The 18,166-nt window shown below is 45.8% G+C and overlaps 1 protein-coding gene across 3 annotated transcripts in view; it reads left to right on the plus strand.

The window, feature by feature from the left end:
* Positions 1 to 18,166, plus strand: part of Egflam (EGF like, fibronectin type III and laminin G domains) — a 172,031-nt gene that overhangs the window by 139,889 nt on the left and 13,976 nt on the right. For all 3 annotated transcript variants that reach the window (XM_047556909.1, XM_047556908.1, XM_047556910.1), the window contains 4 exons: positions 3,308 to 3,419; positions 7,323 to 7,439; positions 9,724 to 9,904; positions 17,235 to 17,313. In XM_047556909.1, coding sequence (XP_047412865.1) covers positions 3,308 to 3,419; positions 7,323 to 7,439; positions 9,724 to 9,904; positions 17,235 to 17,313 — 489 coding nt within the window. The remainder of the gene's footprint in view (positions 1 to 3,307; positions 3,420 to 7,322; positions 7,440 to 9,723; positions 9,905 to 17,234; positions 17,314 to 18,166) is intronic.

Raw genomic sequence — 18,166 nt, forward strand, 5'->3', positions numbered from 1 at the left:
TGTGATGAGTGCATGGGCTGTACCTGAGCACCTCTGAAGTATTGGCTGATATTTGCAAAATTGGTCTGATTGGGCAACACTTGCGTCCTGTTATCTGGTTTGTACTATTAGATTCCATAGCAGGTCGATTGTTCCTATACAAGTGGTCAGTATCTTTTTGAATCCCTGGGAGCCTGTGTAGCAGGTGTTGATGTTTTCCCTATTTGTGTCTGTCTTCCTCTGCTCATTGCGTTTCTTTCAGGGTAGTTTTAACCTTCAAGCCCGAGGGTCCCTGATCTAATGCAGACATTCTTCCTGTTCCTACATTCGGCTGATTCTTCTCTTTTGAAGCTCACGAGGGTGTTGTACTTAATGGCACCCCCACAACAGGTTATCAGTTATTCTGTTGTTGTTGTTGTTTTAAAGGAAATTGCTGGTTGTATTCATATTTCTAGCCTGTCATTTTTAGAGAGTGTATGGGTGAGATGTTACCACCATGCATTCCCCTTAACTGCTGATCATTTTTCATGGCTGATGGGAACGCTCTCTGCATTAAGTTCCAACAATTCTTAAAAAGGATGGTTTATTTTTGTCCTTGTGGCTAAATTCCTACACATCGGTGACACTTCCCACCTTGGGGAATGGACAAAACACTTTTGTATCTCTGTTTAAGCAAAACATCCTATATCTTAACACAACTTTGGTGGGTATTTAATTGATTCAATTTACATATGATTATGCAAAACAGCCTGAGCAATTCACATAGAACTATATGTCAAATTTAGAAAGGAGGACACCTTGACTATCAACCTTGCACTTTAAATGGCTCCTTCTAGGTAAGGAATGACCAGAAAGTGCTCGGGGAGGACAGGGCTCATCAGCCTCCTGGGGACAGCCTCCCCTCTCCCTGCCTGTCTCTGGGGGTAACTCCAGCTGTGGTCCAGCATCTCTCCCTTGCATAACTCTATGTTCATTTTTGACAAGTTGTAATTTTAATGTTTTTAAAATATCAGTTATTTTCCTGCCTGTGAGGAAAGGTGATTGGAAAGAGAATTTTTGAGTATTAGATGTTGAAAAAGAGACAAGAGTCTCCAAGGAATAAACTGCCATCCACCCGGTCCCCTTCTCTACCCACTGCGACCTGACAACAGTGATCACTGCTGGTTTTTCAGATGCTTCTCTGGAAGCTATGTATTTTGAAAATGATTTCAAAGACTTCCCACTTAATTAAGAAAATTCAGTGAGGGGGCTGCACTGCAGGAAGTTGCAGAATTGGCCAAACCATTTTGACTTCAGGAAAAGGACGAGATGATCAAAATCATTATGAACTTGATTCCAAAATTGAGGCAATCGGAATGAGCTCTTGATGACTGTGATCAATATACTGTGTGGAGGGAGGAAGTTTATTGACAGCCAATGACCTCTGCAGGACAAGAACATGACCAGGGTGCTGTTAGTTATTATGGAAGTAGACCACTTTAAAAGGGCCGCTTGTTTCTTTATTGCATATTGATTTAGCCAAGGTGATTAAATTCTAATTGCTAAGGACAAATCACAAAAGCATTTGCCTGAGCTGAAGAATCAAATGAGAGGGTGGTGACCCTTCAATAATTGTGCCCATCGGTATTCCTCGTGGTTTTCTAAAGATGATCCAGGACCAAAAAATAATTGGGAGGTTCAGTGAGGGCCAGGAACTAGACATTGTTAGAAATACAAATGCAATCATGATACTCTTTCTGCACACCTCACTGTAAAAAAGTAAGCATAAAACACCTATAAATATCATTTAAGCTTCAAGCTCTTCCACCCCAATTTAGTAATTGAATTTTACAGTAATTGTAATCCTCTTCATAATACCAGAGAACATGGAATCTATTTCCCCTTGTCTTAGTCCATTTTGTGCTGCTATAACAAAATACCTGAGACAGGATAATTTATAAGGAACAGAGACTTGTTTCTCATAGTTCTGGAGGCTAGGAAATTTAAGGTCAAGGGGCCTGCCTGCTGGCAGAGGACGTTTGCTGTGTCATCCCATGGCAGAAGGTAGATGGGGAAGAGAGTACACATACATGAGAGGGTGGAGGAGGAAGGGATCTGAATCTATCCTTTTACTAGGAACCCACCCCAGAGTAGCTAACCTACTCCAGAGATAATGGTCTTAATCCATTGATGAAAGCAGAGTCCTCTTGACCTAATTGCCTTCTAAAAGATCCCACCACTCAACACTGTTAACATTGAGGATAAGTTCCTAATATAGAATTTGCGGGGGACACATTCAAATTATAGCATCTCCCCCAACATTTCATTGTGAAAAATTTCAAAATATAGAAAAGTTTAAAAAGTTGTAAGTATCCTTTTATCTAACACCTGTAGCCTATACTTAGTGTTTTGCCATACTTGATTTACCTGTCTATTCATCCATCCATCCACCCATCCTTGCTTTATATTCATTTCAAAAAACATTGCAGGCATCCATATACCAAGTAATCTGGTTTGTGCACCATCCTTATATAAGTTTTTCTCTTCTTCAAAGATTGTGCACAAATACTGTAATATTTTACCCTCATGTCACCTCTCATCCAGGAAGCCAGATTCACTCTACCAACATTTCAGTCTTTTGCAAGGAAGAAATAAAATTATAAAAGCAATTTTCCTACCACAAAGGCATTCAATAAATGGTAGTTGGTACTGCTTTGTTACTAAGTAGACACTGTTTTCTTTTTGTTGAATGGATTGAGGTTACTAAGGTTTACATAAGTTAGACTGATGAAAATTTTCTATAACATGCTAACTCATGCTCAGTTTCCATCCATATTAGTTAAGACTCTCAGCAAAACACAACTGACCAGTTAAATATAGATATAGAGAAAGAGTTGTATCTAGAAAGATTGATTCACATGATGAGGGAGGGTGAGAAGTCCTGTGGTCTGCCATCTGCAAGCTGAAGGTTCAGGAAAACCAGCAATACAGTTCTGCCCATGCCTGTAGGTCTTGGAGGTTCATGGTGTCAATTCTGCTCCATGTCTGATGACCTAAGAACTGAGAGTGCCAATGTTCAAGGGCAGAACAGGATGGATGACCCTGCTCACTTAGAGAGGAAATTCACCTTTCTTCCACCTTTTTATTAGATTCAAGCCCACAGCAGATGGACGATGCCCGTCCACCTTGGTGGGGCCATCTTCTTTACTCGGTCTATTAATTCCAATGCTAATCTCTTCCCCAAACACCCTCACAGACACACACAGAAAAAAACATTTTACCAGTTACTAGGCATCCCTTTGCCCAGCCAAGTTGATAAATGAAGTTAACTTACATCTCCCTTCTACAGGAGTGAAGAAGCCCTCACCCTAGGCCAATGGCACGAGCTGCGTGTATCTCGCACAGCGAAGAATGGTATCTTACAGGTGGATAAACAGAAGAGAGTAGAGGGAATGGCAGTGGTAAGAGCAACCTTTTCTCCTGTCTGAGAGTGTAAACCAGGGTACCATTTTCTACTGAGCATGGTAGAAAAGCAGCACAGTCTAGTGTTTAAGCACACAGATTCCAGTGTCTAGATTGAAACCCCAGCCCTCCTCTGGGCAGTTACATTTTTATTCCATAACTGTCAATGGGCATAATAATAGTACTGACTTTATAGGTTTTTTGTAAAGATTAAGCGAGTTAACATTTACTAAGCACAGCACTTAAAAAGTTGCCTTCTGTTCCCTTGACCCCCACCATTACCCTGTTCTTGTGAACAGTATCAATGGAGTACATCAGAACAGACTGTGAGGTGGGCCCGTGGTACAGGAAAGATTTGTCTGATAAGAACAGACTGTAAAACTAGAATCTTAGGGTTCGTTACTTACCAATGCAATAAGTTCATGCTGGTTGCTTGAACTCCCAGTTTGTCTCATCTCACTATTATACTCACACCAGTGAACATAGTGATGATAATAATGACTACTTCATAGAGTTGGTGTGAGAAGTGTAAGAATCGTTAATGCGTAGCACAACAGTGTCTGGGCAGCACTATGTAGCTTTACTTATTATTAATTACTATTATTATTACTGTGTTAACGCACTAATAAGGGACATAAGGACACAGAATATTTACTGGAGTTTGTGACTTTCCTCCATGATTTTATTTCCAAGGTCATGTCCAAGGAGAAACAACATTTTAAAGGCAATAAGGGACATTTGCTTAAATCACTACAATTCTTCACACAAAAATTACCATCCCCTAAAAACGGAGAGAATGGTTGATTTCCCAATAGTCTTTATTCTGGGCAAAGCAAGATTTAGGGAGGCAGCGACAAATGGGTATACTGACAAGCAAATGGACTGGTTAAAAAAAAAAAAAAGGAAAAGAAAGTAAAGAAATCTTTGCTGGGAAAAGGGGTATTTGGCAGAAGAAACAAAGATACCTACATATGTCCAGAAGCCAGCCTCAGAGAGTGCCGTGGTGGGCAGACCTGAACCAAGAACCTCCTTGAGATAAGAATCTCAAGCTGGGTCTGCTTCAAGAAGTAGGCACCGCTCACATCTCGAAAATACTTCTTATATATTTGTGGAAGGGAAAGGGAGGAAGGAAGGAGGGAAGACGGGTGAAGGAAATAGAATTTTTAAGGGAGAACTGGAGTCACTTCTGGTACAATCCAGAACATTCTAACAGTAGAGACCTGACTGACTGTTGGCTTGATCATATAAATTTTAAAGAAAGAGAGAGGGAGGGAGAGAGAGAGGAGAGGAGAGGAGGGGGAAGAGGGGGGACGAGAGGGGAGGAGAAGAGAGGATTTATTTCTCAGGTCCTCATAGTCATCTGTAAAATAGGAGTGAAAGCTCAGGATGGAAGTTTTGCAAATGTTAGGGTTACGACCTCTGATTGTAAACAAGAAGCTCTTCAGGACTTGGTATTTGCCTTTAGGATCCCAGAGACAACCCAGTGGTAAAAACAAAACACTACACTTTAGAGTCAATGTCGTCACCACACTAGTGGAGGAGAATCAAACCAATATGGTAGCATCCGCACTCTCCCTCTTGACTCTCTGAACTGCATGTGGGTGGACAGAGCTGACTGGAGTCTTTGCCCACCTGGGGCAATGTAAACACGTGGGAAGGTGTGGCTATGGTGTGTGCATTTGAGGAAAGTTCCGTTGAAGCTGCTCAGTCAGGTGTGGGAAACCCCAGTGGCTCCTCAGTGGCATGAACCTTAGTCGCCTGCAAGGTGCTCTGCTCCAACTGCAGGGCAGTGTTCCTGAGGGCTTCCCAAAACCCCAGTGGTGGTGAGGGTGTGCGGGTTGGCTCATTTTTCCACACTGGCCCCCACCAAGCAGAAGCCAGATCCAGGTAGGGAGCTCCTGACTCAGCAGGCCTCCCTCTGGTGGGTCTGTTTGCTTCTTTCTTTGGTCCTGTGGGTGTGGCGGCTGTAGCCCTGCCTCAACAGGAGGGTGACTGGGGAGGATGTTGAGCTGCCAAAAGCAGCTGGTTCTGAGCCTGCAAGGTCCTGCCCCATGCACTGGACACAATGATAACTCCATCCTGTCAGAACAGCCTGCAGCTCCGAAACCCCCTGGGTCCTGCAACCTACCTCCTTTCCTCCTATCACCTTATTTTAACTTTGGGGTAAGAGCAAAGACAAGGGAGAGATATTCCTGGGTTTGAGGCAACAGTTCATGCTCAGTTCTGTATTATATTGGGTCACAAGACTTCTTGAAAGCCCTAAGGCTTCTTCAATGACTTTCCAGTTAAATAAGAAGCCACGAAGGTGCCTCAAAGTTATGGATCAAAGGAAATTCAACCTATTAATCTAAGCAAGATTTCCCTGGGCAACTGACTGGACCTAGATCCCTCCCAGAGAGAACTGGAGCAGCCTCCTCTGTGCTCTCTGTCTCCTCTTCTCCACCCCTGACACGACCCCAAATCCACTTTCCTCCCTCTGACCAATAACTTTCCTAAAACATTTCTCTGCCCCTCCTGTCTCCTGTTTAAAATTGATCGCTTTTTGGGTGAAGTGTAAACTGCTAACATGGCCTCTAAGACTGTATGATCTGGCTTCTCCTTTCCTTATGTGCTTCTATACCCTCCAAGTCCTGACTTTTTCCAGTTTCTCCAGTCCTAGGTCTTGCCTGACCACCCTGCCAATTCCCTACATCTAGGCTTAGGCAAGAGACATCCCTGCTCTCCAGTGTCCCCCTAGGTACCTAGACAACCCTTGCCTTTGCTGAACCCGTCTGCCATGGGCGTGCCTGTCTTCCAGCTTGTGTAAACCCCTGCAGGACAGGGACTGTCTTTCTTATTTGCTCTTGTTGGTCCAGTACTTAACACAGTACCTGGGACCTAGTAGGTTCCTAATAATGTTTGTTAAATAAATGATGGAATCATACTACTATTTGTATTTTTTACCATAAATCCAAGGGAATAATAACTAATTTGTCCCCAGGAGTCTCAGATCTTTGTTTTTTACTGTGTGTTATCTTAGACCGTTTAACATTTTGCTCACGGCTCTTATTGGAATGAGCTCAGACATTAACTATTATGCACAGCTTGTAACCTAGCCCACCCAAGAAGCAGGGGAAGCCTTTGAGAGATTGACATTGGGGAGTTCCCTGAGAACTGGGAAAACAAAAATCTCTCTGGCCTTTGCATTTGGTCAGGAGTCTGCCTGCACCCCACCTTCCCTTTCTCTTGCTGATCAGGGGTTCTGGGTTACCCTTACTGAATACAGCAACAGCCACGTTCTGGAATGCTGTTGTGCAAAGTGCTAACTAAACGGTATCTCAGCCCCCAGGATGGGGTGGACAGGGCTGTGTTCAGTCACAAGCAACCCCAAAACATATCATAGCATAGGACAAGGTCAGTTCTTACTCACGCCACCCATCACAGAAATCCACTGCAGCTTTCATTGGAGATCCTGGCTGGAGGGACAGGGAGGAAGAAGAGTTCTGTGAATCAGCCTCTGACCCAAAGCCTCTCCCCAGGGACTCATTTCTCTTCTGCTCATGTTTTATTGGCTAGAGCAAGACACACGGCTCCACCTGAGCTGGGCTGGTTGGAGACCATCTTCCAACAGGGAGGTATTGCTGGAGAAGCACAGAATGCACCCACTGTGTCACACCTGGGAGGTAGATGTCATGATTCCTGTTTCATGGATGGTGAAACTGAGTCTCAGAGAGGTTCAGAAATTTGCTAGCATCCAAATGGGTGTTCAGTAACGATGGGAAAGTCAAGCACAGAGGGTGTGACAGGTCTCGAGGCTGTCTCCACCATTTGGATCCCCTAGCAGGGAACCAAAGTCACATTTGCTGGTTGAAATCAGCTACTCTAAAGTTCTATTGTGATTTGTTGTTCGGATCTCTTGGCAGGGAGGCTTCACCCAAATTAAGTGCAACACGGACATTTTTATTGGTGGAGTCCCCAATTATGATGATGTGAAGAAGAACTCAGGCATCCTCAAACCGTTCAGCGGGAGTATCCAGAAGGTACAGACTCTGCTTTCTCACTTTAACTATACACAATAAAGAAGTTTCGAGGAAGTTCTAAACTTTTTTAAAGGTTTTTTTTTTTTTTTTACTGCTCACAGCATAGCTTTCCAAACCCACTTTCCTGTAACACTTCTCAAGTCTGTGTCCAGCAGACTTTTCATGAATGCCACTCAGTGAAGATGAATTTTTGCAGCAAATCCGCTGAAATATTCTGGGACTGCTAGGGGAGACAGCTGGCATCAGGTCACCGCAGTTACTTCTGCAATAGGGAAGGGAGGGGAGAGCAGCTCTTGGTTCAGGCTGCTCTGGTCATTACTTTGCCGCTTGCTCAGCCAGCTCCTCACCCCACCCACTGCACTGGAGCAGTCGTTGCTCATCAGTCATGTAAGCAATCTCTGAAGAGCATGAAGAGAGTCCTTTCCTAGGAGGTTCATTTAAAATAATAATAAAATAGAAAAAGCTAGTAAAAGATACTGGCTGCACTCATGTCTGTCTCCTGTTCCTGTTCTTGGGGCCGCCATGATCCCTCCAGTTATGAGAGCATGTTCCGTCTGCAGTAGACGCACAGGTTGATCCTTCAGCCCAGGCCTACAGGACCACCACACACTGGGGCAAGGATCTAAGCGGGACATCTGCACTCCTGGGTGTCAGCTCCACCCTCCTTTCCTTTAGCAACCAAGCTGCTATGTGGGCCATTGTTGGACCTGAGATGAAGCATGAGAGAGGCTAAAATGAAAGAAGCATAGTGAGAAAGGTCCTATCATGTTTGCACATCTGGGCACTGGGAAGGGCCCCTTGGACTGTTCCTCAGTGTTGGACCCAGGAAAGGGGCCCATGCCAACATTTGGTGGCTCTGATGTGCTTTCCTTTGTTGCTGAACCATAATGTCAGTGACACCTCAGTTCAGGCCATCAGCCCCCCACTGAGTGGGATTGGCCACGTTCAATCATGCTTGATATTGTTACTTAGGATGCAGGTTGAGATGATAAGAGGCTTTGTCCCCTCCGTCCACCCTTCCGAGGCTTGACGTGGCTTCACACTGCACACACAACCATTCCCTCCCCACTTTCTAGAAAGACTGCCCTAAAGACCGCCCTTCGCTCCCGATGGAGTCATTGGCTGAGCCATATCCAGCAGGGCCCAGTGCCAGTCCTGGCTTGTCCCGTGCACCCCCTGCTCAGTTCCATAGCCCTTCACTGGCAGCAGGCAGAGGGGAGGTTGTTTCCGGTTCTTCCCTAGCTGCTTCTCACATCCAGCACTGGGGAGGAGCCTTCTCTCTCAGTGCTCTCCCGGTGAGGCAGGTCTTCAGACGCGTGGATCCCTGGCTGGAAGTGGCATGGCTCACCTCTTAATAACTTCCCCAGGCAGTGGGGTCTCTCTGTCTCTGAGATCTGCAAGGCCAGCAACAACCCCCGAGTCAGGGGCTGAAAAAGTTGGGTGTGTTGATTGGTTGCTAGGGAACATAGCAACTCCTCCCTACAGTCCACCGGCTTGGCTGGGGCCACCTTGCAGGGAGACGGTGTGGAGGAACTCTTACGCACATGCGCAGCAGGGCTTCCTGTGGCCTGAGCTTTGCTTTTGGTTTGTTAGGAGTGAGGAAGGGGAGGCGGAAAGCAAGGGAGGGAAGGACAACAGGAGTGGATGGGGCCATCAGGGAGGCCGCGTTGATGGTAATTTAGGGGACATGGTACAGGATGTTAGCCAGAAGCAGGTGGAAGTACACCAGGAAGTTTTCCGAGTTCCATAGCCACCAACAGCAATGGCTCCCCTGGATTCCTGCCTCCCGCACCTCAGTTTCCTCTTCTCTTACTCCGCTTTATGCAGCATCTCTCAGCCATAACTGCTGCTTCCATGGTTATTCTTGGAAGCTTTTAAGTCACTGGTGACTGGGTCCCACCTTCAGGACTGATTCATCAGGTCTGGGTGGGCCTGGGTAGTGGAGGTGCTTTAAAGCCTCCAGGAGATTCTACTTGCAGCCAGGCTGAGGACCTGAACTGTGCTCTCAGGACTTCTTCCTAACCTTCCTGAGTGCGGCCTGCCTCAGTGGGTGGTGTTCTAGAATCAGAGGCACAGGTTCTTCTGCAGGTCTTCCCAAGTACCAGACAGATCTCCTTCAGCTCCTGCACCATTTAGAAGTCTCTCAAAGCAGGAACTGGACTCTTTTTACTTTTGTTCTAAACTTCCTTATATCTACCTTGGGTTTTCATGCCAAGAGAAACTCGAGAAGATTGTAAAGATGTTTTCCCAATTCCTGACTTTCTTTACCTTTCTCTCCCTCAAGATCATCCTGAATGACCGAACCATTCACGTGAAGCATGACTTCACGTCTGGCGTGAATGTGGACAATGCAGCCCACCCCTGCGTGGGGGCCCCCTGTGCCCATGGGGGCAGCTGCCGGCCCAGGAAGGAGGGCTATGAGTGCGACTGTCCCTTGGGCTTCGAGGGCCTGCACTGCCAAAAAGGTACACCCGGGGTCTCGGGCACAGCTCCGTGGAGGGAGTGGAGGCCATGGACAGAATGTTGGGGATCATCGTTCTTAGAAGAAATTGGTACAGTCACAGTGGTTATTTTGATCAATGACTTCAATAAGTTATCAAGTGGCCAATCGTATATAAACTACTATAATTATGTAATAGGAATTAAATGCTGAAGTACTTCTGTAACACTAGATAAATAACTTCCCTAGGCACCTGCCTTTGCTCCTTCTCTGAGAATCCCCCCATGGTCTCACAATCCATATAACAGGAGTTTCCAGGACTCATGCATCCAACTCACTCCCAGAGCCTCTCCTGGTAGGGGATGCCTGTGCATTATGGTCTGATCAATATTTTGACGAAGTATTTTGACCCCTATCTGTGAGTGCTGTGAAGAGAAATCTTACCCAAATACAGAAAAAACCACATTAGTTGCTAATTATGCACGTCCTTCCGTAGAGGACCACTCGGCGCCTCAGTTTTCTGGATTGTAATATGGGAATGGTCATAGCAATAGTATTTACTGAGGATCATGGTGTACACTAAACGCATTTAGAGTGTTTGGAAGAGTGCCTGCTAAGTTCTCAGCTAGTACCAGCAAATACTATTATCACTGTTGATGAGAAGAAAATCTTTCAGCAGGTGCTGTGAGCTATTCTGTTTTCATCTTACCCTTGTCTGACGGCTAGGGAGGGTTACAGACCATGAGTCCCTGCTTGACTCACTTTCCTCAGCTGCTTAAGGGAAGCAGAGGCCATAGTCCTGTGTTTAGAATAGGCCTGCCCAAGTATGTCTGTTAGGTTGGGCTGTGTGGACCTTCCTTTCTGAATGTCAGTAGGACCTCACCTGCCCAGGAACTAGTTTAAAAACAGAAGGCAAACAGGTCTGAAAGAAAGAAGGTTGTGGACTCTGAAGGAATGTATTCTTTCTCTCTTTCCTGTTTGTTTCCAGGCTCCCTGTTTTTATCAAAACTAGTGCTTAAAAGAAAACCATAAATTACTGGTAGAAGCTTGGTATGTAGAATGGTAGAAGTTGTTTTGAAGCAGTCTTGGAAAATACGGAAGATGATAATTTGCCTGTTAGAAGACTTAGTGGTATGTCTTGTATGTAAATGAGTTCTGAAATCTGCATGGTAAATCATGCAATGTATCTCTTAATAAAGAAGAGGAAATGATCCACTTGTGAATTATCCCAATTACAATTCTAACAAGCAAATTGTTGCTGAGCTAATAGATTGCACTTGTGGAGATTTAGTTCCAGAGTGGCTTATTCATTCTGAAAACCAGGTTTTGATTTCACACTCAGTGTTTGAATTCCCTTAGTCTCCAATCTTACTATAGGCATTCCAAGATTGCTTCCAATACTGACAGTTAAAATATAAAGCCTAGGTGTAAATGAACACTTAGCTTTGGGAATTAAGAGATCATTTGTGATCTTGTCAGTCCTTGTTTCCTGCTGTAGAGCATTGACCATATCAGTTACAAAGTACTCATGCTGAACCTGGGTTCAAGTCCAATAAGAAACAGATCTCACCACAGCAATGGGATGGATCTCAGTGATGACCTGGGCTCCTGGCAAAATTTGAGGGAGTGAACAAAGGCAGGGGGCACGGGAGGGCATCCAGACCTCTTTTCCTGCAACGTAGGCTAGAACCAAGATTAAAACCCAAATAAACAACCAGCTGCTATGCATGCTGTATCGCTTTTTCCTTCAACTCTGAAGCCAATATACTGTATCTGGCAGAACAAAAACCTGTGCAAATACTAGAAAGGTTCATATAGATGGGGGTGTGGCCAGAATCCCATAATTTCCTCCCTGGTTATAATGACTTGGGAAGATTAAAGGGGCTCTGGGTCAGCTTTTCCAGGCCCCAGCAGACACATAGCTATGGGTAGTTACTGCACAGACTGCTGTAATACTGGGCATCTCCTCCCTTGTAAGGACTGGAAATAAAGAGAAGAGAGAAGGGCACCTATCTTGTCCCCTAGAAATAGAAGAGAACACACTGAAAGTGTGGACAAATTCATAGCTTGAAAGACCAAGAACAGTTAGAAGCCATCTTTAGTTGTTAGAATCCTGTCTTGTTAACAGCTGAGGGGGGTTTTCTGCCTGGAAAGCAAATCATGCTTTAAAAACAACAATCATTCCTAGAAATCTCCTTAGAATTTGTTAAGCCAGTTGTTTTGGTTTTTTTAAAACATGGAGCAAATGGTTGTAGCAGTTCCCAATGCCAGTTCTCACCCACTGCCTACTGGAAACTCTTCCTTGAGAAAGGTGTTCCTCTCTTCTCAGAGAGACTGACTCATCAGACTCTGGACTCATCAGAACTGTAGTGGGAGGTCTGACACCTCTGCCCAGAGGTTCTTACCTCTGGGCAGCACAGGATGATGGCATAGAAACTCAAACAAATCCCAGAGCCATGCAGCCCACAGACCACCATGATGGTCTGGAGACCCCACTTTGTTACAGAGAGGTTAGAGGCAGGACAGACAGGTGGGCTCCTGTCCAGCTTCTGAGACACTTCAGGTGGCCACAATCTCTCTCTAGCATCAATAGCTACACAAAGTTCAACCTTTCTTGGGTCCCAACTCTGGAACCCAGTAGAAGAGAAGAAGCCAGAAATTCTTCTAACTCCCAGCCTCAGCATCAGGCACCTGTAGAATCCTAGGCTTGACTTTGGTGGTCTCCTCAATTTCCACTTGGGGAATCTCACTTGTAGGCATGTTCCTCCACCTCGAACTTCAGCTCCCTGCCCTACCCCAACCCCTGGACCTCTTTCTCATCTCACAGAAGAGTGTCAGCAGGCCTCCCGCTCCAAGCTCTACTCCCATCCCTGAAGATTTCTTTTCTCCTTTCTCATCTCATCAAAAAATCATCCATCTTGGTTCCCAGACCCTCAGAGATCTTCTAAGTAAGCTACTAATAACTCGAAGCAGATTTTCGCAAAGTACATGTAAAGAAAATTAAATTCTGAGGCAGTAGTGACTGTTTTGTGCACACATCTGCTCATACCCATACCCACTCACACACACATTTTCACATGCATAAAATGGGAGTAGGGGTTTGTGGTTAAATAAATTTGGGTAAACAATTAAATAGCTCTGTCATCTGTGAGACTTCTCAGAACTCTGCTCTGTTCTGAATGTCCAGAAGAGGGATACAGGACACATCTGTTCTTCCTGGGATTTTCTCTGCCCAAAGGAGCCAGTTTACCTGAAAAGAACTTCTGAGTCCTGGTACTCCTTCTCTTTAGAGAACAGCTTGGACTCAGACGGTGCAGTATCCTGCTAGCCACTAGATGGGGCTGTTTCTCTGTAGCAGGTGGGCTGCTCAGTCCACATAACTGGAATAGCAGAGGAGGTTTCAGGTATGCATTCCTCGGGATGCGTGGTCCTAAAAGTCTGATCCTGCCTGATTGACGCTGATCTATCACACACACAACACTTAGGAGAGTTTACACTATACTTAGTAGCTTCACATCATGTTTCTGAGGCTGATTTTGAGCTTTCTTTTGTTCCCAGAGTATAAGAATTTGTTTTCTTCTTATAGTATAGCATTAAACAATGGGAAATTTTTGGTGTCCAGTCTAGATGCCGATCTTATTCTGCTGAAGGGCTAGTAGTACAGGAAAAAGGTTTTGTTTACTTTGTGGCTACAGGATCCACTTAATACAGTTGGACTGTCCCTTTTCCAAAATTTTGGAATTTTCCAAAATTCCAAAAGTGTCCCCAATTTTGGAATTTTTTTTTCAGATTTTAGAATATTTGCATATATATGAAGAGATACCTTGAGGATGGAACCCAAGTCTAAATGTGAAATTCATTTGTTTCACATGCACCTTATGTTCCGAGTCTGAAGGCAATATTATGCAGTATTGTTAGTGCCCCCACGTTTTGACTGTGACCTGTCAGGTGATCTCAGGTGTGGGATTTTCCACTTGTGGTGTCATATCAGCCTTCAAAGCTTTGCAGCATTTCAGACCAGATTTTTGGATTAGAGTTGCTCAAACTAATAAGGAATTCTGTCCAAGAAGGGAACGTGCTGCCCTGTGGATTAGCAAGCTGCCTGTGTTGAAAGTGTGCACCAGGCTGGCTGTGCATTCACCGGAATGCTGCCGAGAGGCATCCCGGATGTGGGGAAAGCTAGACCACGGTACCGGCAGTGTCCTTTCCTCCTAGAGCCTGTGGGTGTGTATGAGAGCCAGCTGTCCCTTCCACTCCATGTAGTCTAGTGGGAATTCTAAGTCCTGCAAGTGGGGAATTTGCTTCGTCTGAGCTGTGGGAAATCAGGCTTGGAGGCCACTATTCATTAGAGTGTTTTTTGTGCCACCACATGGCACATGCTTGAAGGAATAAATTCGAGGGGATAACATCCACACGTTTTAACCAATGTATCAGTAAGGCCATTGTCACAGAGAAAAGAATGCAAAAAAATATGTAAAAAGGTGAGATTAAAGCACATTCATGGCTACAATAGTATGTGAACAGACCACAAGGGGCCAGAAGGGGCTGGATGGTCAAGACTTGCTCTGATGTTTTTCGTTGGAATTACTGTTTCTCCGTTCATACTGGTGATCCTGATGGCTCTTACGCCACATTCAGCGGTGTCGTTTCTGCAGGATGACTTTGCCCTTTTTTAATCACAAAAATAACCAGGCCTCTGGAATCTTGCGAAGGGAAACCAGGGGGAGGTTGGGGTGATATTTTCTACTATGAGAGAAAAGGGGCTGCAGACTGGCTCATCATGCCTTTTATCACGTGCAGCCTAGAGCCAAGGAGGGTAAAAGCCATTGGCAAGGAAGAAACTCTTTAGTTAGAAGCTACTTCTCCAGGTTTAGAAGAAAGGTGGATTGCCCACTGAGGATGAGGGAGCCCCAGAAGTGTCAGACAGCTTACTATAAACTTCTTGGTCCAGTGCCCGACTCTCCCCATTTAAGCTGCAGTCAGGGAAGGAAGTGGATGAGCTGGTGCCAATCATGCCCAGGAGAGAATTTCCACGGTTTCTGCTGGGGCCTGTATTCACATTCCATGCAAAGTCAATGGGAGGACTTTGTTGGGGAAGCAGCAGGGCTCGTTTCAAGCCCTCAGTGAGCAATGTAGTCGAGATGTTATAATCAACGTGTGCGCTGATTCTCCCTGTTCTTTTTCACGCTGGCACCGGGCAGAGTGTGGGAATTACTGCCTCAATAGTAAGTACAGTAAGTGCTCCAGCAGACTGCGAGACGCTGTGGGCCCCTGCCAGGTCAGGCTCCAGCCAGGCCCAGGCACAGTGTGGGCCAACCACGTGCGAGGGGAACCGGGGTGAATGGTGGGGGGGTTGGACACAATGACCAGGGTGGTGGGAATCTTCCCTGCAAGAGCACAGGCCTGGGAACACACTTAGCTCCCAGCTGGACCTCAGGCAAATGCCTGAGTTAGCAGGCAGCTGACACGGCTCCCACAGACGGACCCCTCCCGAGGCCCTGTGCAGAACTGATGTGTGACAAGCATGTCCTGACCATTTCAAAGAATCCAGGGGAAGGACGACTGTTGGCCGCAGGCCCACAGACACAGCCAACAACCGCAGGATGGACCCTGGCTGTACCTCTCGCCCTGGGGGTGAGCCAAACCCAGGGGGGCTCTTTGGTTATGTTTAGCTGCGAAGGACTCCTCTGTCAGCCAGCCTGGACACTGTCTCCTTCTCCCTTCTCAGTTTCCTGGGATGAGGGGCTGCCTTCCCAGCCAAGAGCAGCACCTCCCTCCTCCGCCAGCTGTGCCTTCCTGTCCTCCCATCTTCCCCTCCCCTTTGTCCCTGGGGCGCCCTCCGTCTTTCTCTGCTTCCTCCCCTCTCCTTGCCCACTGGCTGTCTGTCCACCTGCGTCTCCTTTTTTTCCCTGCCACTTCCTCTTCTTTCCTGGTATTTTCTTTTCTCCTTTTCTTGCTGTGACTTCCTCTTCTTATCCACTCTTCCCCCTCATTTTTCTGCTAAGTTCCTTTCCCAGGAAATTGCTTGGGTAGTTATTTACCTCACAAATCATCTTTTAAAATTTTATTTCTCTTCCTTTTCTTTGTGTTTTCTTTCATCTTCTTTTCTACCTTTTCATACTTTCCTTTTATTCTTTTTTTTTTTCTTTCTTTCTTTCCATGAAAAGGTTTTGGAACATGTCATGGTGACCTGCCAACTTACACCTGAAGGTCCAACGTCATCAGACTTTCTGTTCTCCTATTCTCTCTCTCTCTCTCTGTTTAAACTCTCCCATTATTCCCATTATTCGTAGCTCCAAAAAAGTCAAGTAATTATACCTTTCTCTCCTAGGTTTGGAGTCCTCAGGGCAGTGTCTACTTTGTGTCAAATGCTTTTGTTTTTATGAAGCTGTAATTGTTTTGTAAGCTGGTTTATTCTGTTGCACATTTTTGAATATGAGATTCATTCCACTTTAATTTCTTTCAAATATTGTTTCTGAATCTTTTTAAAGAGGAAAGAGATATTGCTGTTATGTCTCTTTCAGAAATCCCCTCACCTCATCCCAATTTGTGACATCAAACATGGCTGTTTGTCCTGCTCCTTTGCTGTGTGTAAAGGGAGATTCCTCAGGAAAACCAAGTGATGAGAAATTGGGAGGAAAGAAACTCATTTCTCAAAGATTGTACAGGAAAGAGGGGCCAGGAGCCAGAATTAAGGAGAGCTAGTGTGGTTCATGGTTGATGAGCTGATGATCTTGGGCAAATCTTTGATGCTTTCTGTGTCTTGTTTTCTTCTGTAAAATGGGAGTAATCAGCCCTGCCCTTCCCCCACGTTCCGCTACTCCGTGAGATCACGTTGAAGACTTTGTGCAACATCACACTTGAAGGTGATTTATAAACGAAGAGCCAGAGTCTTACACTGCATTTCCCCCATCAACCTCTCAAGGTCATGGCTAAGGGGTTTAGACAGATTCCCATTAAATAAAGAAATCCTGGTGGGCCTTGTTTAGGGATTGTTTTCTCTGCCTCGCTTGGCGATGATCAGGGGTTATCCCCAGCTGCTCCCCACATGGCCCAAGTCCTGCTATTTGGATTCCAAGAATCACTGGGAGCAGTTCAAGTTTCAGCACATTGCAAGACCTTCTCAGTAGTGCTGAGGCCAGTGACAGTGACTGCCAGCCCCCAGGGAGGAGAAGCCAACTCCAGGCCTCCGACTGGTCCGCCCTAAACCTGCAAGTGTGTGTGTGAAGCCAGGAGGAAGTTGTTCGATGTCACATTTCAGGGACTGGCTTCCTTGGTATCTTCCTTCCACATGTCTGAGTGAGAGGTCCAGAGAGATGCATGCCACATAACCTCTGTTTTCTCTTCTGTCCCAGCCATCACGGAAGCCATCGAGATCCCACAGTTTATTGGCCGAAGTTACCTGACATACGACAATCCAGATATCCTCAAGAGGTAATCGGCTTCAAGAGCACCTTCCTTGTCTACCCTGGGCATAAATTTCTCAATATCTTTCCCAAGGTTTTTCTTTATCTTTCATGTTAGAGATAATTTTCAAAGAAAGCTATGGTCTCAGGACAAAAAAAAAGCAAATCAAGTAAACATGGAAACTAGAACGAAACAAACTAAACCTGAAAACATCAGCCTTCCAAACAAACAACACAGTTACACAATCCCAACCTTTTCTGGTCAAAGGGTCTAGAAAGAGTAATATGAACCCCACCACCCCCCAACCCCTTGGGGTTTCCATGCTTTTGGTTTGAGAAGCAGAGTGTGGTGCTCATGAAGCCGGGCTCTGACTGATTCCCTGGCAGGGACCTGGGCTCTGTGCCATTCTGTGACCACATCTGAGGCCCTACCTGTGCCCAGCTGCAGAAGGGGTTCAGAGGCTCCCCCACCACACAAACAGCAAAGTCCACTTCCCGCTCAGGTAGCACCTACTGCGCATCTTCATCCCTAAAGGTCTGATGTCCCCTTCAGGCTCTGACCAGTTCATGGGGCTTCTCAGCTCTCTTCATGTGGACACAAGCTCATGCCAAGAGGAGGTGCCCAGTCATGTTATAGCTTGCCATCCCTGGTGGCAGGGGCCCCAGTGCTGGCCTGAGGTAACTGTAGCTCTTGGTTTGGAACAGCCTGCATTTTGGGCAAAGGTCAAGGCTGGCCTTCAGCAAACCCTCCACACAGTCAGGCTTGTCTTTGGCACCCTTGGTTTCCCCTTCTCTCTCTTTTCCCTCCGCTGGTCTCTGGTCATTTACAGTGTGCCTTACCACCTCAGCTCAATCACTCTAGAATTTTCTTTTATCCTCAG

This window comes from Sciurus carolinensis, chromosome 6, assembly GCF_902686445.1.
Source record: "Sciurus carolinensis chromosome 6, mSciCar1.2, whole genome shotgun sequence".
Classification (NCBI taxonomy): domain Eukaryota; kingdom Metazoa; phylum Chordata; class Mammalia; order Rodentia; family Sciuridae; genus Sciurus; species Sciurus carolinensis.